Below are 22,400 nucleotides of genomic sequence, written 5' to 3'. Positions count from 1 at the left end.
GGTGGTGAAAAGTGATCAAATTGCAGAGAAATTTGGAAGAAGCGGCCCAGAAGATTTGCTGACAGACCAAATGTAGGGTGTGAAAGAAAGGTTAAGAATGTCTCTATACTTTTTTTTCCTCTTTTTTTTTCTGAGCATTACAGAATTGCCATTTCCTGAGCTCTGGATGACTTAGAAGTAGGTGGTGGGGTAGTATATTAGAAGCTCAGTTTTGGACATGTTAAGTTTGAAATGACTTTTAAACATACAAGATAATGTTCATCTAGACCATTAAATATGAAAATTGCACATATAGGGGAATGTCTGGGCTGCAGATAGTATATATGATATCTAAATCCTGAGAAGTCCCTGGATTGATTAAAAAGAAGAAAAAAAAAATGCCAGCAGGGCCACTGAGAAGGTGAGGCTAAAAAGGTAGTAGGAAAATCAGTCGAGTATGGAGGCCTAGGAAGCAAATGAAGCTTTTTTTTCTTTCTTTCTTCAACTTATATACTTAGAATATATTCTTTGTGGATAAAGACAGAAATTATTTAGAATCAAAATAGGATAGATGAATAACCAAATAAAGTTATATCCTTTTTATGCTTTAAATGAGTAAACATAAAATATTAAAAATGATTTTATTTTGTGACTTATAAATCGTCTCTGAAACTTACCCTAAAAGATAGTCTCTAGGTATCTGAGGAATAGCAGCACTGGAATACAGGTATATTCTACCATTGTAACCACAGTGAAAAGCTATCCCTATAGGTCAAATGGCCAAATACCAAATATTTGTGGTGTGTAAATGACAAGGTCTATCAGACAGGTGGGAATAAAGACATCTCTTCAGAGAGGAACTTTTGTGAGGCTCAAATATATACAAAGTGGTTTTAAACCTGTTGTTTAAAGTATTGTACAGATGTTGCTTTTATAGTTTTTAAAGCTGGTGGTCATAAAAGCAGAGAGAGAAATAATCTTGCAGTTAACAGATTTCTCTTCAAACTCTGGCTATGCCATGTGATGGTTGTGCATGATTTTACAGTTCACATCTCTGGGATTTAGTTACCTTATCTTTAAAATGAAATAATACCTGCTCTGCCTGTTCTGCAAGATGTTGGTGGAAGTCGAATGATATAATGAGGGAGCTTTCAAACTACTGATAACTAAAGCAAAAGTCATGATTGAGGCGAGGTACATTTTTCTAAATTCACCTACTTTTGTTTCTTTGTATAAGCCACAGTTCTCTATGTATCTTGAAGATACCTCCTTGAGATCCCAATTAAAAAAAAAAAAAGTTCCTCTAAGGAAAATGCATACATACACACAAGCCCACAAAATTTGGTATACAATTGCACACTGATCGAAAATCACTTTGGAAAGCAATAGGAGTCGTAATTTCTTATTTGGAAAAGAAACCTAATGAAAGTATCACCAAAAAAACAATTAGTGTGTAGTAGGCTATGGGGCAGATCAGAAGAGGATAGCGGTGTTGGGAAGGCAACCCAGGCAGATGCAGAAACACAAGCTTGAGGTAATGAGAGCCCCTAGTCTAAGATGGTAGCCATGAGACTAGAGATGAACAAGGAGATGTGATAAGAATAGTTGCCAGATAAAATGCAGTATGCCCAGATAAATCTGAATTCTAGATAAACACCAAATAATTGTTTAGTATATCCTAAATATTGCATGGGGCATACTTACACTAAAACATTATTCATGGTTTATCTGAAATTCCATTTTAACTGGGCATCCTGTATTTTTATTTGCTAAGTCTGGCAACCCTAGAGAGAAACCGGTGAACTTATTCCTACCCTCATCCCCATGTTTCTGAGGCAGATTCTGAAACAACAAACCAAACAATGTGTACAACGTGACCACTGTGAAAAGGACAGAGTCATTAAGAGCTAGTCCAGCTCTTTTGTGGATCCTGAAGAGATCAATAAAGATGTCAAACAGTTCTTCACAGACCTATTTATTTCCCAGACAGGGCATGAGAGTTACTAATATTGTGGTTATATTCTATTCTCCATATATGAGTTTCGTACTGTCCAGTACAATCTACCTGAATGTGTGTGTGCACATGTGTGTTTAATGTATGGGCTAATTAGCAAAAGAACCACTGGCTCACAGTTGCCCTGGAAAGACACATGAATTGGAGGACCCACAGTCTGTCCATCATCCGCCACCTACACACACACACACACACACACACACACACACACACACGTGCACATGAGACTGGGCAGGGAAGTTTCTTCCCTATGCAGCCCAAGCCTGTGGTCTTACTTGATTGGACAGTGTATGGTATGAGTGGGGAGGAAGAAGTTTAAACAACGAGGTCCCTTTCAGTGGAGAAGTAGGAACAGTTGAAATATTCAAAGAAGGAAATCCATTTGAGGTGATATTACAAACCCGAAGGCAGGACGGGCAGGAGTATTCAGGTGACTTTCTCCATCTAAAAGCTTAAGGCCTTTAAGGTCTTCTCATCTCCTGGGTAATACAGGTGAAAATCCAAACTAGAACTGCAAAATTTAACCCTTATCTCTTCTACTTTGTAATTCTGTTCTGAAATTACCTTCACCGTGTCCTAGTGTCTCACTCTGTGGAGGCGGAAAAGTCATGAGAGCAAGGAGAAAGGGGTCTGGTTTCACTTCTCTTGTAGGTATAGCGGCAGACTAGGATTCACAACCGATGATCAGCAGTACCCAAGAACAGCCCACAGTGAAGCTGGAGACCACAAAAGGCCCACAGCCCACACCTCTGCAGAGCATTTTGGAGAAGACAGGTGGAGGATAAAGTAAGGCCAAACCTCATGACTGGCCGGTGACTTGGTGAAGGCTGTCCCTGAGCAAAAGTGAGTTTTGCAAATTTGGGGGTAGTAGAGATATGGAGCAAGATGTTGCAGGACTTGGATAATGACTGAACTCTCAACAGTAATAGAGAACTTTGAGAAGGAGCCTATATTCTTCTTTTGTGACTCCCCATAGTGTGATGAGTGCTCAATAAATGCTGTTGGCCGACTCTTTTAAACTGGGGATGGGGGAGAGGGGCACAAGGTTTGAAGGGGAAGGTGGGAGATGGTTAAGGAAGAATTTATTTATGTTCAACGGTCATAGAGAAAACAAATAGACCAAATAAAACTATTAGGCTTTTAACTTTCCACAGTTGTGTAAAATGAAATAAAAATAGTTAGTTCCTTCTAAAAACCATTATATTCTGTTCCCAGTGGTAACAATTATGACTAGAACTGAAATGAAAACATATAACTATATCACAACCAAAGCTCTGAAAACTCAAGATATTTAGTGGAAAGAAATCCTGAAGAAACACTTAGTAGAGTGTTTGAAGTAAAAGCAAAACATTAAAACAATAAAAACATTTTCCAAAGGAAACAAATGAGGCTCAGCTAATTTCATGTCACTTCACAGCAATAAGGAAAAAAACGCTGGAAAATCTATACATTATGTAAGCAATGATGTTATAAACATGAAGGAAATAGCTCTGAACTGTTTCCAACTTTGCCTCTAAAATTCCTTTGGGAGATGGCTGAACATATTATTTCCTGTTCTTGTACTCTGTGGGAAGTAACACACCCATTTTAATCTTTGTCACTTTTTCCTATATCAACATTCATGGGAGGAATTAGCACTGATAATTCTCCCAAGGTTGGTATCTCATATTCAGAAGTCTTGTGGCAGTGGGTCTCAAACTTAAATATCAGAATACCTGGAGAACTTATTACTATCCTGGGATCTCTCCCAGATACAGTGATTCAGCAGGTCTGGTGAGGGATTCAGGAATCTGCGTTTCTAACAAGTACCCCAAATGATTCTAAGACAGGTGTTCCACAGACCTTTCTCTGGTTTAGAATAACAAGGGTAATTTTCAGGTCTACCTTCCAACTGAGGAGGATAAGTTTCGAGCTCTTTTTTCTATAATGCCCATAAGAATGGTGGAAAGGATTACAGGAAAATACATGAGAGTATACATAACACAGCTTTCATGACCTTTACAGGAAACTCAAATAACTACCATTTTTGATTTATAATAAGCCTTGAAATGAGGCACTGAAAGATTCTGAGTTGCATCCTGAGCCATCAGTCATTAATCTCCCCATAGTTTTAACGCTGTGAATATTTTATTGTATTCCTTGAAAACTGGTTAGTTTTAAATCAGGTTATAACTCCTAGGTAAGTGGAATATTAATTTTTTAAAAAATTACTCCAGGTAAATGGGAATTTTCTGTACCAATCTAATATTAGAATATGATACACTTTATGAAATACAGTTGATCCTTGAATAATACAGGAGTTATGGGTGGCGATCCTCTGCGCAGTCAAAAATTCAAGTATAACTTATAGTCAGCCCTACCTATACTCGGTTCCTCAGTATCTGCAGTTCTGCATCCGCCAGTTCAACCAATCTCGAATTGTGTAGTATTTACTGTTGAAAAAAATCCGAATATAAGTGGACCCATGCAATTCAAACCCATTTTAAAGGTCAACTGTACTTTATTATAGTACATATTTTTTTCTGAACATAATGAAAATAGCATTCTTCTCCAGACATTTAAATTACATAAGGCAATATTTATTCCACCAATGTCCATATATAAGGTTCTGTTCGATAACTAAGTAGTGTTTTAAGTATATTCAGCTGTTCTTGGGGAAAACCAAGAAAAGTGATTTTGATTTTTCCATGTTATTTAAGCATAGTGGAAAATGAAGATTTATATAATTAGGCAGTTTTACTTAGATATGATACATTGTAACTTTTGAAAATGTGGTTTTATTTAAATGGGATATATTGAAATGTGGTTTATTTAAATGTGAAACAATGTATAATTCATAACGATGAATAGCAGAATGAGTGGCCAATCAACAAGGCTCATGGCTAGCTCTTCGAATGTGCGAACAGGATTCAACAACCCACATTACTGTTCATAACCAGTCTCTCTTCTTTACTGTCTGCTTCTTTCTCATCCCTATTGCTCCTGTTATCTTCCAGGGATCTACACCACACAACAGAGCCTCAATGATACCAGATATATACCACAAAAAATTAATTTGTAAGACTCCTACTGTTAAAAGATTATACCAGCCTATATATTTAGAGTCACATTAAGGAACATTGCAATAACACAGGACTGATTTTGGACTATCATTTTCAAGATTTAATGTCTTCTGTTGGTGAATCACAGCTGGTCCTTTCCAGTCAGGCTGACATCACTCTAATCACTGACACTACCCTAGTTCCACGGATGATAATTCTTGAATGCTGTCATAATCAGGATCTTAATCTCAATGTTACTCACATTGAGAAAAAGAAATTTACATTTAGATTTTCTGCCTCTTTGAAGTAGAAGTACTGAGCATAAAAATAATTTTTGGACACAATAGTTGGGCAAAACTAATAATAAAACGAGTAATTTAGGAGAGATGAAAAACTAACAAGGTATACTGTTTCAAAGTCAAATAAAAAGGGAGAATACGTTAGTTTCAAAAGAACAAAAGTAGTTAATGGTGAAGAAGAACAACCAGTTATAGAAATAAAGATGTCAAAACTTCTGGGCTTTCAAAACTGCACCCAGTCAGGATATACCAGAGCATTCACCATTAATATGATGTTTACTTTAGATTTTTGGTAAATATCTTTTATCAGATTTAGGAAGTTCCCTTCTACTCCTATTTTTCTAAGAATTACTTTTCTATGAAAGGATATACGCATTTGGAATTTTATCAGATGGTTTTACTGCATCTATCTGAGATGATCATATTAAATTCACTTATTTTGTTAGTGGGACAAGTTACATTGGTTTTCTAATGTCAAACTAATCTTGCATTCCTGGAATAAATCCAACTTGGTCATGATATGTAATTCTTACTCAGATGCTGCAGTTTGGCTTGCTGACCATTTTGGTTTGTTTGGGATTTTTGCATTTATTCAGGGGGCTTGCCCTATAAATTTTCCCTTTCTGTTTGGTTTCTGCATCAAAGTTATGTTAATCAGTCCACTCCCTTTCTCTATTTGCTGGAATGGGAAATATATCATTTCAAAAAGGAGGCACTGAAGAGATTATAGATTTTCCAAGGTCTCTCTTATGCGTGAGCATTGTTAAGGGTAACTACAATGAAAAACAAAGGGATGTTAAAAATAAATCACATTATCAAGTAGTTGGTTTCATACAGCCTGATTTAGAGATGGTGACAGGGATATATGACAGCATTTTACATTATTTCACTTAATTCTCTCAACTGCATCATAATCAGTTTTAAAAATGAGGAAATTGAGTCTTAGACTACATGACTTGCCTAAGGTCACACAACCAGGATGTGTTAAAGTCGAAATGTGAACATGGTTCTCTCACTCCAGAGACTGTGCTCTTAAACCACGCCTCCTTTTTTCCCCCTCTCTCAATACAGGAATCCAGTGTTTGTAAGACCTTTCATATACCTGCTAACTGTAACAACCCACAGATCTGCCACCAAAATAAACATAGCCTTTTCCAAAGTGCTGTAAAAAGTCTAAAATGTCTGAGCTTCATTACCAAAGGTTGGTAGTGATTCAAAATATACTAGCAGGGCTTCCCTGGTGGCGCAGTGGTTGAGAGTCCGCCTGCCGATGCAGGGGACACGCGTTCGTGCCCCGGTCCAGGAGTATCCCACATGCCGCGGAACGGCTGGGCCCCTGAGCCATGGCCGCTGAGCCTGCGCGTCCGGAGCCTGTGCTCCGCAACGGGAGAGGCCCGCGTACCAAAAATAAAAAAGAAAGAAAAATATATATACTAGCAGAGGAGATCAAATTAATAAGATGAAGTAAAGACAATTATGGAAATTCTAATTAAGGTAAGCATTCAAATATATGTAATAAATGTTTGTGGAGAAATTTTGTAAAATACATATACAATATAACAGATTGGAATTCACTGCTAAATCTTGGAGTATTTCCCTCCAATAGTACGTATATGATATATTCCTTTCACTCTAGATACATAATTTTTCACTTTTAACAACTCTGGTATAGAAATTCATTTTAGAATAAATGGTGTCTTAAAAAATCACTGTCAAAGTTAGAAAAAAAATTGCGGTCTAACCTGCATTACTTCCCATTTCTTCCAGGGAATTGATGTTTGCTTTTATCTGGGGGAACTACTAACTGTAAACACTTTAACTTCTCTCTTTGCTTGCAGATTTTTGCACCATGCTGGTGGAAGGAACCGAAACCAGTCTGAATGAAGATCAGCTGGTTCTTTTGCGGTCCCGTTCCAGATGGGACATTTACCCTGACTCTGAGGTTGTTCTAGCTTTATGGTAGGGTCTCCTATCAGAATCCACATCTTCGGTGTTACTTTTATTGTTGTTTTCCTTTCTTACTTAGTGCCAGAGAAAATGCTGCCTCTTCCGACTAACAGTATCTTAGATGAAATACAGTATATTTGAAATAATGATTATGCAACTTAAGAAACACATAGACAATATTTTCCACACCTTAAGTATTCCTCAAAGACATTATTTTAATGATTGCCCATGATTCATATAATCCATAATTCATTATTTATTCTCATTTTTGTAGATTTCTATTGCTTCTAATTTTTATTACAGAATAAAGCTGTAATGAACATCATTTTCATATCTTCATGTCATCCTGATAATTTCTTCAGAATAAATTCCTAAAAATTTATTGGACTTCAAAATTTATTGGCAAAACTATGTATAGCAAAATTGACCTATAGAAATGAGCATCACTTTACATAACTACCAGCATTAATATAAGGGGCCTACTTTCCCTAAACTTAAGAAAAATTGTGAAGTTTCATATGTAAAAAAACTTTCTCAATTGTTGATTAATTTGCATTTATATCTGTGGCTGACTGTTTCATGTTTTTGTTGGCCATTTGCAGCTCTTCACTTGTGGGTCATCTCCTGATGTCATTTGACTATTTTTCTATTGGGATGTTAGTCTTTTTATGTTAGAATAATTTTTACTTGTAGAATATTACTGCAAATCATATATAGTGCTAACATCTTTCAATTTCCTTGTCTTTTCATTTGTTCTTAGACGTTTTGGATGTACTGATCATTTTAATATAACCAAACATGTTTCTTTATGGTTTCTTTCTTTGTTTCTGTGCTTAACCCTCTATCAAATGTTTTCCTCTGATTTTTTTATTAGTTATTTTGTGACTATTTTTCAATTCTTCATTCCTCCTGGAATTTATCTGGGTATGTGTAGAAGACTCTTTACAAGTGAAAACACAGAAGACAAACTACTGTAGATACCACATTGATGATATAAAATCTAACGTGAAAACAGAACTGAAGGGGCTTCCCTGGTGGCGCAGTGGTTGAGAGTCCGCCTGCCAATGCAGGGGACACGGGTTCATGCCCCGGTCGGGGAGGATCCCATATGCTGCGGAGCGGCTGGGCCCGTGAGCCATGGCCGCTGGGCCTGCGCGTCCGGAGCCTGTGCTCTGCAATGGGAGAGGCCACAACAGTGAGAGGCCCGCATACCGCAAAAAAAAAAAAAAGAACTGAAGTGAATTCAAAAAGAAAATGTCTAATCTGCCCCCTTATCCATTCTCTCCCCTAAACCAAATGACTCTATGTTTGCATATTATTCTCGTTCTCATTGTTTCCAGCTAATTGCTTAGAACAGTGTTCTCCAAACTTTTTTTACTTCATGGCGCTGAAAGAAAAGGATAATCATTGTACAGCGCCCTGGTTAAATGGAGGAAGCTACTTAACAGCCTGCCAGAGGTCACTAGGCCTTGAGCTCCACCACTCCAAGTCCTAGTGCTACTCTAAAGGCTACATCTAAATGGTACATCTGTAACCATTTGTGGCACATCAGTTGGGAAGTCCATAATATTTCTGTCAGTTATCATGTTCCTCTGAAAGGAACCCTTCCCCAAAATGTTACTAGGGTCTATAAATCAGATGCTGGTAGTAAGGTAGAGAAGCCCGACTGTGACCGTCAAATAAAAAGAGAGCACTGAACAAAGTAAACTGAACATTTGTTGTGTTATTGGGACATACAAAATTTTTGTGAAAGAATCCGCTCAGTCAAGTTAGTATGAGGAAATTGAGTGACTTCCACAGTGTGGAAGTATCTGGTCATTAAAATATTCTAAGTTACTACAAGCCAAAGGGTCTGTGCCTCTTCTAAGGAAACACAAGTTGCAGGAAACATAGGCTTCTGGCCCTGGTATATTAGGGCTCTAACTTTTGTGCTTAATTTTTTAAAACTTTCATTGAATGATCCACTTTTTCCACTAATTTTTAAAGCCAATCTTTATCATATACTAAATTCTTACGTATCAGAGTATCTTCGGAATTCAAGTATCCATTAACCACATACTGTTATGATAATGGATCATAAAATACTCTTACAAAAAGTGCTCTTTAAAAAGTCAATCCCAGGAATTCTCTGGTGGTCCAGTGGTTAAGACTCCATGCTTTCACTGCTGAGGGCGTGGGTTCAATCCCTGGTCGGGGAACTAAGATCCCACAAGCCGCACGGTGCAGCCAAAAAAGAAAAAGAAAAATCAATCCCTCCTCAAACATTCTTCCCCACTTCACAACACCTCCTACATTAATGTCTGTCTTTGACAGTGTCTTGCAGATTGTCATTCAAAACACAATGCAAGTGCAATGAAAATTCACTACAAAGTGAACTTGCAAGTCTCACAAATATGTAGTATTTCATGAAATTGATAAAGATGATGGAAGACTATTCAAATCATGAGTATAGCCATAGAATGTGTCAATAAGTCCAGTGAGCAATTAAAGGAAAGTTGCCAAGAACAAAAAAACAATGATACATGAAGCACATAAGGGAATGATTTGACTAGAAGATACCCTTACAAAAATGGATGAAGTCTGGGATCTTTTGTAAAATGATTTGATTATGGAACAGCCAACATGAAGTAAAAATTATCATTCCATGTTTCAAATAATTTTGTCAAAAAATATTTCTAAGAGTTAAAATATTTATAAGTTAACTATGTTATACAGAAAGTTTTTTTTGTAATCTCAGCAAAAAATTTTAAGTTAAAGTTCTAGTGAAACTATTTATGAAAATTTGGTCCCAAATTTAAATAGATTTAATTTAAGTGACCTTCTGGTATCAGTTATGCTCAGGTAAGAATCTGTTTCAAGGTATTAGTTGTCTGACTATATATTTGTGCAACAGTGTTGACACAGATTTAATTTGCTTTAACATCTGATAGGGCCAGTCTCTCTTTATTAATCATATTTTATTAAGAATTTAATATCTTTCTTGTTTATCCTACCAGCTGATATTCTATAAATTAATTTAAAATACCAAGACATTAATTTTAATCTATGGAAAACTTTACTGGAATTGCATTAAACTTCTTTACTAATTTAGGAAGAATTAGGGACCCTATTTGCTATATTCAGTCTTTTTATCAAGGAAAAATTATTGTCTCCATTTATTTGTTTTCTTTGATCTCTTTTAGAAAAGTTTTCCTCACATACATCTTATATATTACTTGTTGAATTTATTCATAGGTGATAACAGTGTACCTATCTATCAAATCACCATCTAAAACAGAATATCCCTATTCAACATGCAGGCACCAATCCCAAGACAGGAATTGTTTTTGGTAAAGAGCATGAATGATTTTCAAAGACGGGGACAATAATGAATAGCATAACAGAACTTATTTCCAGCAATATGATGGAATAAGACATCCTGAATAAACCTCCCAAAATAAAACATCTTTTTTACTGGATTAAACATGAAAAACATCTTTCAAAGTGAATTACTGATCTGGCAGTAAAGTAAGAGGAATCCTTAGAGGCTAAAAATGAAACAAAAGCAGAAAATCAAAGATATAATCAGATGTGGGAGCCAGTGGTGACCCAAAGAGCACCAGCTGAACCCTCGTGACTTAGAGTTTTTAACAGCAGAATATATATTCTTCTCAAGTTCACATGGAACATTCTTCAGGATAGACCATATGCTAGGCCATAAAACAAGCTTCAAAGGTTAAAAAAAATTGAAATCAAACAAGTATGTTATCCAACCACATGGAATGAAATTAGAAATTAATAACAGAGAGAAATACGGGAAATTCACAAATATGTGGAAATGAAACAAACTTCTAAATAACCAATGGGTCAAAAAAGAAACCACAGGGAAATTAGAATACTTTAAGATGAATGAAAATGAGGACACAATATATATATCAAAATGTATGGGACACAGCTAAGGCAGTGCTTAGAAGGAAATGTATAGCTGTAAATGCCCATATTAAAGAAAGAAAGGTCTCAAATCAATAACTTAACTTCCACCTAAAGACACTGGAAAAAGAAGAGCAAAATAAACCCAAAGCAAGTAGAAGTAAGGAAATAATAGACTAGAGTGGAAATTCATGACATGGAGCATAGAAAAACAATAGGCAACATCAACAAAGCAAAAGATGATTCTTTGAAAATATCAAAATTGGTAAACTTGTAACTAGACTGACCAAGAAAAAAAGAAAACTCAAATTATTAAAATCAGTAACAAAAGAAGGGACATTACTACTGACATTACAGAAATAAAGAGGATTATAAGGGAATACTATGACTAACTATATACCAACAAATTACACAACAAATGAAATGTAAAAATTCCTAGGACACAAACTACTGAAATTGGCTCAAGAAGAAATGGAAAATCTGAATAGACCTATCACAAGTGAAAGGACTGATTTAGTAATCAAAAAACTGCCTATAAGGCCTAGGCCTGATGACTTCAATGGTGAATTCTACCAAATATTTAAAAAATAATTAATACAAGTTCTTCACTAACTCTCCCCAAAAACAGGAGGGACCACTTCCCAATTTATTCTGAGACCAGTATTACCATGATGCCAAAATCAGACAAAGACCTCACAAAAAAAGAAAACTACAGACCAAATGTCTCTTTTGAATATAGATACAAAAATCCTCAACAAAATACCAGCAAACTAAATTCACCAACATATTAAAAGGTTTATACACCATGATTATGGCTTGAGTGTTATCCCAGGAATGGAAGGTTGGTTTAGCATTTGAAAATTAATCCCTGTTATCAGTAGAATAAAGGACAAAAATCATATGATCATCTCAACAGAGACAGCATTTGACAAAATCCAACACCCTTTCATGATAAAAACAATCAACAAACTAGAAATAGAAGGGAACTTCCTCAACTTGAAAAAAGAAAATGAGTAAATACTTTGAGGTCAGTGAAATGAAGACACAACACACCAAAAGCTAACGTCATACCTAATGGTAAAAGACTGAATGCTTTCCCTCTAATTTCAGGAACACGGCAGGGATATCTGCTCTCCCCACATCTGTTCAACACCATATGGGAAGTTCTGGCCAGGGCAAGTAAGTCAAAAACAAAAGAAAAAGCATCTAGAAAAATTAAAACTACCTTTTATGCAGATGACATGATCTTATATATAGAAAGTTCTAAAGAATTCACTAAAACCTATTAGAACTAATAAATAAGTTCAACAAGGTGGCAGGACCCAAGATCAATAAGCAAAAAACAACTGTATTCTATATACTTGCAATGAACAATCTAAAAAAGCAATTTTTTAAAAATTCCATTTATAATAGCATCAAAAAGAATAAAACACCTAAGAATAAATTTAACAAAAGAAGTATAAAACTTATACCCTGAAAACTATAAAACACTGCTGAAAGAAATTAAAGAAGACTGTTTTTGAATTTTATTTTTTATACAGAAGTTTCTTATTAACTAATTTTATACATATTAGTATATATATGTCAATCCCAATCTCCCAATTCATCCCACCATGCCCCCACCACCCCCACTTTCCTGCCTTGGTGTCCTACGTTAGTTCTCTACATCTGTGTCTCTATTTCTGCCTTGCAAACCGGTTCAACTGTACCATTTTTCTAGATTCCACATATATGCATTAATATATGATATTTGTTTTTCACTTTCTGACTTAATTCACTTTGTATGACAGTCTCTAGGTCCATCCACGTTTCTAAATATGACCCAATTTCATTCCTTCATATGGCTGAGTAATATTCCATTGTATATATGTACCGCATCTTCTTTATCCATTTGTCTGTTGATGGACACTTAGGTTGTTTCCATGACCGGGCTATTGTAAATAGTGCTGCAACGAACATTGGGGTGCATGTGTCTTTTTGAATTATGGTTTTCTCTGGGCATATGCCCAGTAGTGGGATTGCTGGGTCATACAGGAATTCTATTTTTACTTTTTAAAGGAACCTCCATACTGCTCTCCATACTGGCTGTATCAATTTACCTTCCCACCAACAGTGCAAGAGGGTTCTCTTTTCTCCACACCCTCCCCAGCACTTGTTGTCTGTGGATTTTCTGATGATGCCCATTCTAACCAGTGTGAGGTGATACCTCATTGTAGTTTTGATTTGCATTTCTCTAATAATTAGTGATGTTGAGAAGCTTTTCATGTGCCTATTGGCCATCTGTATGTCTTCTTCGGAGAAATGTCTATTTAGGTCTTCCACCCACTTTTTGATTGGGTTCTTTGTTTTTTTGATATTGAGCTGCATGAGCCATTTGTATATTTTGGAGATTATTCCTTTGTCCACTGATTTGTTTGCAAATATTTTCTCCCATTCTGAGGACTGTCTTTTCGTCTTGTTTATAGTTTCCTTTGCTGTGCAAAAGCTTTGAAGTTTCATTATGTCAAATTTGTTTATTTTTATTTCCATTACTCTAGGAGGTGTGTCAAAAAAGATCTTGCTGTGATTTATGTCAAAGAGTGTTCTGCCTATGTTTTCCTCTAAGAGTTTTATAGTGTCTGGCCTTACATCTAGGTCTTTAATGCATTTTGAGTTTATTTTTGTGTATGGTGTTCGTGAGTGTTCTAATTTCATTCTTTTATATGTAGCTGTCCAGTTTTCCCAGCACCACTTATTGAAGACACTGTCTTTTCTCCCTTGTATATCCTTGCCTCCTTTGTCATAGATTAGTTGACCATAGGTGCGTGGGTTTATCTCTGGGCTTTCTATGCAGTTCCATTGATCTATATTTCTGTTTTCGTGCCAGTACCATATTGTCTTGATTACTGTAGCTTTGTAGTATAGTCTGAAGTCAGGGAGTCTGATTCCTCCAGCTCTGTTATTTTCCCTCAAGATTGCTTTGGCTATCCAGGGTCTTTTGTGTCTCCATACAAATTTTAAGATTTTTTGTTCTACTTCTGTAAAAATGCCCTTGGTAATGTGATAGGGATTGCACTAAATCTGTAGATTGCTTTCGGTAGTATAGTCGTTTTCACAACGTTGATTCTTCCAATCCAAGAACATGGTATATCTCTCCAACTGTTTGTGTCATCTTTGATTTCTTTCATCAGTGTCTTATAGTTTTCTGAGTACAGGTCTTTTACCTCCTTAGGTAGGTTTATTCCTAGGTATTTAATTTTTTTTTCTTTAATAAATTTATTTATTTTTATTTATTTATTTTTGGCTGTGTTGGGTCTTCATTGCTGCACGTGGGGTTTCTCCAGTTGTGGCGAGCAGGGGTGACTCTTCGTTGTGGTGCATGGGCTTCTCCTTGCAGTGGCTTATGTTTTGCAGAGCACAGGCTCTAGGCACGTGGGTTTCAGCAGTTGTGGCACATGGGCTCAGTAGCTGTGGCTCGTGGGCTCCAGAGTGCAGGCTCAGTAGTTGTGGCACACGGGCTTAGTTGCTCTGCGGCATGTGGGATCTTCCTGAACCAGGGCTCGAACCCATGTCCCCTGCATTGGCAGGCAGATTCTTAACTACTGCACCACCAGGGAAGTCCTATATTTTATTCTTTTTGTTGCAATGGTGAATGGGATTGTTTCTTTAATTTCTCTTTCTGATCTTTTGTTGTTAGTGTATAGGAATGCAAGAGATTTCTATGCTTTAATTTTGTATCCTGCAACTTCACCAAGTTCATTGAAGAGCTCTAGTAGTTGCCTGGTGGCATCTTTAGGATTATCTATGTATAGTATCATGTCATCTGCAAACAGTTAGTTTTACTTCTTTTCCAGTTTGTATTCTTTTATTTCTTTTTCTTCTCTGATTGCCGAGGCTAGGACTTCCAAAACTATGTTGCATAATAGTGGTGAGAGTGGACATCCTTGTCTTGTTCCTGATCTTAGAGGAAATGCTTTCAGTTTTTCACCATTGAGAATGATGTTGGCTGTGGGTTTGTCATATATGGCCTTTATTATATTGAGGTAGGTTTCCTCTATCCCCACTTTCTGGAGTTTTCGTCATAAACGGGTGTTGAGTTTTGTCAAAAGCTTTTTCTGCATCTATTGAGATGATCATATGGTTTTTATTCTTCAATTTGTTAATATGGTACATCACATTGATTGATTTGTGTATACTGAAGAATCCTTGCATCCCTCAGATAAATCTCACTTGATCATGGTGTATGATCCTTTTAACGTGTTGCTGGATTCTGTTTGCTAGTATTTTGTTGAGGATTTTTGCATCTATATTCATCTGTGATATTGGTCTGTAATTTTCTTTTTTTGTAGTATCGCTGTCTGGTTTTGGTATCAGGGTGATGGTGGCCTTGTAGAATGAGTTTGGAAGTGTTCCCTCCTGCGCAATTTTTTGGAGGAGTTTGAGAAGGTTTGCTGTTAGCTCTTCTCTCAATGTTTGACAGAATTCACCTGTGAAGCCATCTGGTCCTGGCTTTTTGTTTGTTGGAAGATTTTTAATCACAGTTTCAATTTTATCATTTGTGATTAGTCTGTTCATATTTTCTATTTCTTCCTGGTTCAGTCTTGGAAGTTTATACCTAAGAATTTGTCCATTTCTTCCACGTTGTCCATTTTATTGGCATCGAGTTGCTTGTAGTATTCTCTTATGATGCTTTGTATTTCTGCAGTGTCTGTTGTAACTTTTCCTTTTTCATTTCTAATTTTGAGTCCTCTCCCTTTTTTTCTTTTGCAGTACGCAGGCCTCTCACTGTTGTGGCCTCTCCCGTTGCAGAGCACAGGCTCCGGACGCACAGGCTCAGCGGCCATGGCTCATAGGCCCAGCCACTCCGCGGCATGTGGGATCTTCCCAGACCGGGGCACGAACCCGTGGCCCCTGCATCAGCAGGCGGACTCTCAACCTCTGAGCCACCAGGGAAGCCCTCTCCCTCTTTTTTGTGATGAGTCTGGCTAAAGGTTTATCCATTTTGTTTATCTTCTCAAAGAACCAACTTTTAGTTTTATTGATCTTTGGTATTGTTTTGTTTCTATTTCATTTATTTCTGCTCTGATTTTATGATTTCTTTCCTTCTATTAACTTTGGGTTTTGTTTGTTCTTCTTTCTCTAGTTACTTTAGGTGTAAGGCTAGATTGTTTGAGATTTTTCTTGTTTCTAGAGGTAGGATTCTATTGCTATAAAATTCCCTCTTAGAACTGCTTTTGCTGCATCCCATAGGTTTGGATCAGCATGTTTTCATTTTCATTTGTCTCTAGGTATTTTTTGATTTCCTCTTTGATTTCTTCTGTGATATATCTCCTGGTTATTTAGTAACGTATTGTTTAGCCTCCACGTGCTTGTTTTTTACATTTTTTCCCTGTAATTTATTTCTAATCTCATAGCGTTGTGATCAGAAAAGATGCTTGATATGATTTCAATTTTCTTAAATTTACTGAGGCTTGATTTGTGACTCAAGATGTGATCTGTCCTGGAGAATGTTCCATGTACACAGAAGAAAATGTAGTCTGCTGTTTTTGGATGGAATGCCCTATAAATATCAATTAAATCTGTCTGGTGTTTTGTGTCATTTAAAGATTGTGTTTCGTTATTAATTTTCTGTCTGGATGATCTGTCCATTGGTGTAAATGAGGTGTTAAAAGTCCCCCACTATTATTGTGTTACTGTCCATTTCCTCTTTTATAGTTGTCAGCATTCGCCTTATGTACTGAGGTGCTCCTATGTTGGGTGCATATATAATTGTTGTATCTTCTTCTTGGATTAATACCTTGATCATTATGTAGTGTCCTTCCTTGTCTCTTGTAACATTCTTTAAAGTCTGTTATCTTATATGAGTATCGCTACTCCAGCTTTCTTTTGATTTCCATTTGCATGGAATATCTTTTTCCATCCCTTCACTTTCAGTGTGTATGTGTCCCTAGGTTTGAAGTGGGTCTCTTGTAGACAGCATATATATGGGTCTTGTTTTTGTATACATTCAGTGAGCCTGTGTCTTTTGGTCGGAGCATTTAGTCCATTCACATTTGCTGGAGTGGGGCCCAAAATCTGATTGGACTAACAAGTTCCCAGGTGATGTTCATACTGCTGATTTAAGAACCATACTTTTTGAGTATCACTGACCTAGAGAAATTTGAATATGTGCAGCTGGAATCACATTCAAGAAGGAATGTTCATAACTACCTTGTTTATAATAGTAAAAAAGTGAAAATAATCTAAATGTCCATAGTTGAATGGATAAATACCAACATTAATATGTGGTAAAACTATAATGAAAAATAAAGAATTATTAATACAAAATTCAGGATAGTGGTCATCTGGGAGTTAGGAAAGAGAGACAAGTATCAAGGACACACAGAGGTGCCTCAAAGTTAATGTTCTATATTTTAAACGATGTCGTTCTTCAAAATGTAAGTAAAATATATACTTCATATATATTCTAATATGTGTGAATCATTTCATAATAAAAATTTTTAAGTAAAGTGGGAGATAATGATCAGCTATGTCAGATGGTGCTGAGAGTTCAAAGAAAGGTGAGGACACATAAAAGACTATTGAATTTGGCAAAAGGAAATTTGTGGTGATCTCTAGAAGTGATTTCAGAGGAGCAATGAGGACAGAAGCCAAACTAGAATGGATTGAGAACACCATAATACAAGATAGAAACTGCCAAAATCATGAGAAGTGAAAATTAATATCAATATTTCAGTAGTGTACATGATAGGAATTACTTCCAACCAGGGTTCATCAATACCACTTCCTGGAAGAGGCATTTGTATAGGATTCTAGAGGATGGGCAACATTTGAGTATATAGAAGCAGGACATGAAGGATGTTTCAGGCAAAAAGAACAATAGGAACAATGCCAGTAAAGGCAGAATCAAGCAAAAGTTAGATATGAAGGGGAAGGGCAAGCAGTGCAGTCTAGCTGGAGCACAGTGGCTGCGTGAAGACTAGGATTTAGCTAGAAAGGTACAGGTTGTTCAAGACTGGCACTGTCAACATGGTAGTCACTGGCTACACGTGGCTACTGAGCACTTAAAATGTGGCTAGTACAACTGAAGAACTGAAGGTTTAATTTGAATTAATGTAAATTTAACTGATACCCGATTCAGTTATAGGAACACTTTTAAGTATATTTGGAAGAACATGCATATATGAATAAACTTTTTCAAACAGTAGATTTTATGTAACCTAAATATAGACCAAGTATTTTCAATAAAAATGCAGCATCTGAATTAAGATGGGCTGTAAATAAGGTGACCATCTGTACAAGTTTTAGCACTGTAAGTCACACAACACAGGGTCACCCTAGCTGTAAGAGTAATCTATATTCTAGATGTCAAAGCATGTAAAGTAGCTCATTAATAAAAGCTTTTATTATATGTTGAGATAATAATATCCTGTATATATAAGGCTAAATTAAATGTACTAAGGTTAATCTCACCTGTTTTTTACTTTTTTTAATGTGGCCATCAGAAATTTTTAAATTATACATGCCTGGACTTCCCTGGTGGTGCAATGGTTAAGAATCCGCCTGCCAATGCAGGGGACACGGGTTCAAGCCCTGGTCCAGGAAGATCCCACATGCCACGGACCAACTAAGCCCATGTGCCATAACTACTGAGCCCGCGTGCCACAACTACTGAAGCCTGGGCGCCTAGAGCCCGCGCTCCGCAATAAGAGAAGCCACCACAATGAGAAGCCGGCGCACCACAACGAAGAGTAGCCCCCACTCGCCGCAACGAAGACCCAACGCAGCCAAAAATAAATAAATAAATTTATTATAAATAAATAAATAAATAAATAAAATTACACATGCCTGACATTATATTAAGTATTGGACAGCACTGGTCTAGATAAAGGCAAGCCTTTAAGACCAACTTGAGTTTTGGCTATTACTCAGTAGGATTTAAAGTGCCACTGAAATCTCAAAATGTCCACATAAATTTTTTTTAAGTAAAAGGAAGTATTGTAGCATTTGGAACTATAAAAATAAAACTGCCCTCTGGAGTTAAATTTTTTAATTCACTCAATAAATCAAAGGAGAAATGAAGTCACCAAGAAAAAAAAATGGTTTCCAGGCCTCTAAGACTTGACTAGTTTACAAAGGCTTTATAAATGTATAACACACATCAACCAAGTTCCTAGCTTTGGGTGCACGGCAAACCGTTTATAAACAGTCCTAATTAACAACCAACTTTTGTATTTATTCCTTCTTTTGACAGTCACAGGTTTACAGATCTACACAACATCTCATTTTCTACAAATCAGGAAAATTTCTAATGAATACCAGAGAATCATAGACAATGCTAGAACATTATGTAAGTTAACAGTTCTGTTTTTTTGGAGAGAGATTCTCAAAGACTGTCCCCTATCACTCATCCTCCAACAATGTCCTACAACAGAAAAATAAAAGTCAGAAGGATTATTTTGCCTAACATTTGCAATTCTGGGAAGTCTTATCTAGCACTCTGACTAGCATCTGGCTCCCGCCAACCGCCCATCCATAATTTAGGGAATGTCACCACCATCTAACCAGTTGCCCAAGCCAGAAATGTGATAGTCATACTAAATTTCTACTTCAACTTCACCCCATTCAAAGACCTTTTCAAATTCCACCTTCTTAATTTGTTTTGAAATTTTCTTAATACTTCACCCCAACCCAAACCTCCACCTAAGGCCCACATAGCTAAATATGGCAGAATTAGGATTAAACTAAATTTCTGTCTCTATATGGACTCTCTCTCTCTGGGTCATCTGATTCACCCCTGTGGTTTTAACTCCCAAATTGTATCTCCAGCTCAGATTTTTCTCAAAATACCTCAGAACTGGAAATCCAATCACCTACTAGAAACATCCACCTGAATACTGGGATGAATGAATATTCCATCCCAATCTCAAAGTATCCAAAAATTTAGTTTATCATTTTTCCCATCCAATTTGTTACTTATCACCTATTCTCCAAATGTTGGGATGGTTAGAGTTCCTATATTAGAAAACTGGACATCAATTTCTCTATCAATATCCAATTAATCAAGTCCTTCCCATTTTATCTCTATTTTTCAAATCCTTTCTCCATTTTTCATCCCAACAAATCCTCACCTGATCTCCCTTTAACAACCCACATCCAAACTTCAGAATGTGACCTACAAAGCTTTCCATGAACTGATCATTACCTACCTTTCCTGTCTCTATTGTCTTGTACTGAGTAATTCAACCATAAGAAATTGCTTGTAGTTTATACATGCACTAGGTTGTTTCTCATCGATCTTTTTTCATGTGCTCTCTATGCCCAGACAGACTTCTTTCCAATTTTAAGGAGCATGTGCAGGTCTCCAATGTCTACCCATGGAAGAAACGGTAAATCTAAGTACTCAGGTTCTACTGGCATTAAAGTCCAAGAATCAACAAAATCAGTCTATCCTGCTGCCCCTGGTAGAGGTTCTTGGGTACAGAAATCTACCATCAGGATGTATTCCTAGTCATAAAGTTTCTCCAGTGGGGCTTAAAGGCAGTAGCTAGTTATGCTCACTAGACCAGTAGAATGAGCATTATGGACATTCAGTTTCTTTAAAGCACAACTTCTGGTTTCTAATTTTCAGTTAAGTACCTGTTCTTGAGCATCCTTTCCAAAAGAGTGGCTGCCAAAATTCTGCTTGATTTAGCATCTTTTGTTGAGTCATCTGGAAGAAGTGACTTGCCGAGATAAGTCTAGGAAAAAAGGGCAAAGAAGCCATGTAGATGACCTGCAGTAATGTAATGTCACTAGGAGCAGGGAATGAGAATTGCAAGGTCAATCTTATTAAAGGAAATGTTCTGGGCACATGATATATCAAGACACTGTTCACTTGGAAATCACAACTTGTCATCCACACAAGGAAAATATAACAAAGTGCAATATCAGGCTTCTATATTCACAAGATATTCAGGTTTCTACTGACCAATGAGCATGAAAATGGATTTTATAATAACTCAGGTTTCAACACATTAATTTTTATGAGCTCATCACAAGAACAGAAGCTTCCCTGAGAGCTCACAGGAAAAGAGACTTACCATTGTACCTATACTAATTAAGAAGTGTCTGATAAATTTTACCTCATCTGCCCTGATGTCTTCTCAATCTATTAAGATGCATAAGCAACCTCTCTAATCTCCCAGAATTTTTTTTAAATTAATTAATTAATTAATTTTTGGGTCTTTGTTGCTGCCCGCGGGCTTTCTCTAATTGCAGCGAGTGAAGACTACTCTTTGTTGCAGTGCGCGGGCTTCTCATTGCGGTGGCTTCTCTTGTTGCGGAGCAGGGCTCTAGGCATGCGTGCTTCAGTAGTTGTGGCACACGGGCTCTAGAGAGCAGGCTCAGGAGTTGTGGCGCATGGGCTTAGTTGCTCCGCGGCATGTGGGATCTTCCCGGACCAGGGCTTGAACCCATGTCTTCTGCATTAGCAGGCGGATTCTTAACCACTGCGCCATCAGGGAAGCCCTAATCTCCCAGAATTTATTCTGCTTTCTTCTCTCACTATATTTTCCACACTATCTTTTAACTTAGCTGCCCTAGGTTCTCTAAATTGTGACCATCTTGAAGACTGTGCCATGTCTTTTTCATCTTTGCATCCCTAATGTGTAACAGTGTCTGACATTTGTTAGCAACCAATAAAAGTCTACCAACTAAGTCAAGTCTTCTTTTTAGTTGATTAAACCATCGAAAAATCGAAACCCATGCTACTCAAAGTAGCTAGCCCATAAACTATTTTTTTATGATAAGGAGTTTGAGCTAGAATGTGTAAAAGAATGGCTTCCTTTGAGAAAGTCTTGCTATGAAAAAATGTCTAGCTGGGATTTCCCTGGTGGCACAGTGGTTAAGAAGCCACCTGCCAATGCAGGGGACATAGGTTCAATCCCTGGCCCGGAAAGATCCCACATGCCATGGGGCAACAAAGCCCATGCGCCACAACTACTGAGCTTGTGCTCTAGGGCCCAGGAGCCACAAATACTGATGCCCACGTGCCCTAGAGCCTGCGCGCTGCAACTACTGAGCCCACGCACCACAACTACTGAAGCATGCACACTCTAGGGCCCATGTGCCGCAACTACTGAGCCCACGTGCTGCAATTACTGAAGCCCACCTGCCTAGAGCCCATGCTCCGCAACAAGAGAAGCCACTGCAATGAGAAGCCCGTGCACCGCTACAAAGAGTAGCCCCCGC

The 22,400-nt window shown here is 37.1% G+C and overlaps 2 protein-coding genes across 9 annotated transcripts in view; both read right to left on the bottom strand.

Annotated features, from left to right (window-relative positions):
* The window catches only part of MSRB3 (methionine sulfoxide reductase B3), a 175,049-nt gene extending 170,672 nt beyond the window's left edge, over positions 1-4,377 (bottom strand). The window contains exon 1 of the mRNA XM_027106930.1: positions 4,354-4,377. The gene's annotated coding sequence lies outside the window, so the exon portion shown is untranslated. The remainder of the gene's footprint in view (positions 1-4,353) is intronic.
* LEMD3 (LEM domain containing 3) overlaps positions 4,354-22,400 on the bottom strand; it is an 84,524-nt gene continuing 66,477 nt past the window's right edge. For 2 of the 8 annotated variants that reach the window (XR_003432877.1, XM_027106920.1), the window contains 2 exons: positions 20,808-20,908; positions 18,961-20,539 (listed from right to left, as the gene is read on the bottom strand). Coding sequence is in view for 4 of the 8 variants with exons in the window: in XM_027106920.1 (XP_026962721.1) it covers positions 20,512-20,539; positions 20,808-20,908 (129 nt within the window). In the remaining 4 variants the exon portion in view is untranslated. Of the gene's footprint in view, positions 4,426-18,960; positions 20,909-22,400 lie in introns of those variants that run through there. The other 6 variants (XR_003432879.1, XM_027106921.1, XM_027106924.1 and 3 more) reach the window with 4 other exon arrangements.

The sequence above is a fragment of the Aethalodelphis obliquidens genome, unplaced genomic scaffold (assembly GCF_003676395.1).
Source record: "Aethalodelphis obliquidens isolate GAN/ISIS:26980383/991018 unplaced genomic scaffold, ASM367639v1 scaffold8, whole genome shotgun sequence".
NCBI lineage: Eukaryota > Metazoa > Chordata > Mammalia > Artiodactyla > Delphinidae > Aethalodelphis > Aethalodelphis obliquidens.
Note: the sequence above shows the minus strand (reverse complement) of the source record. Positions and strands in the feature narration are given on the sequence as shown.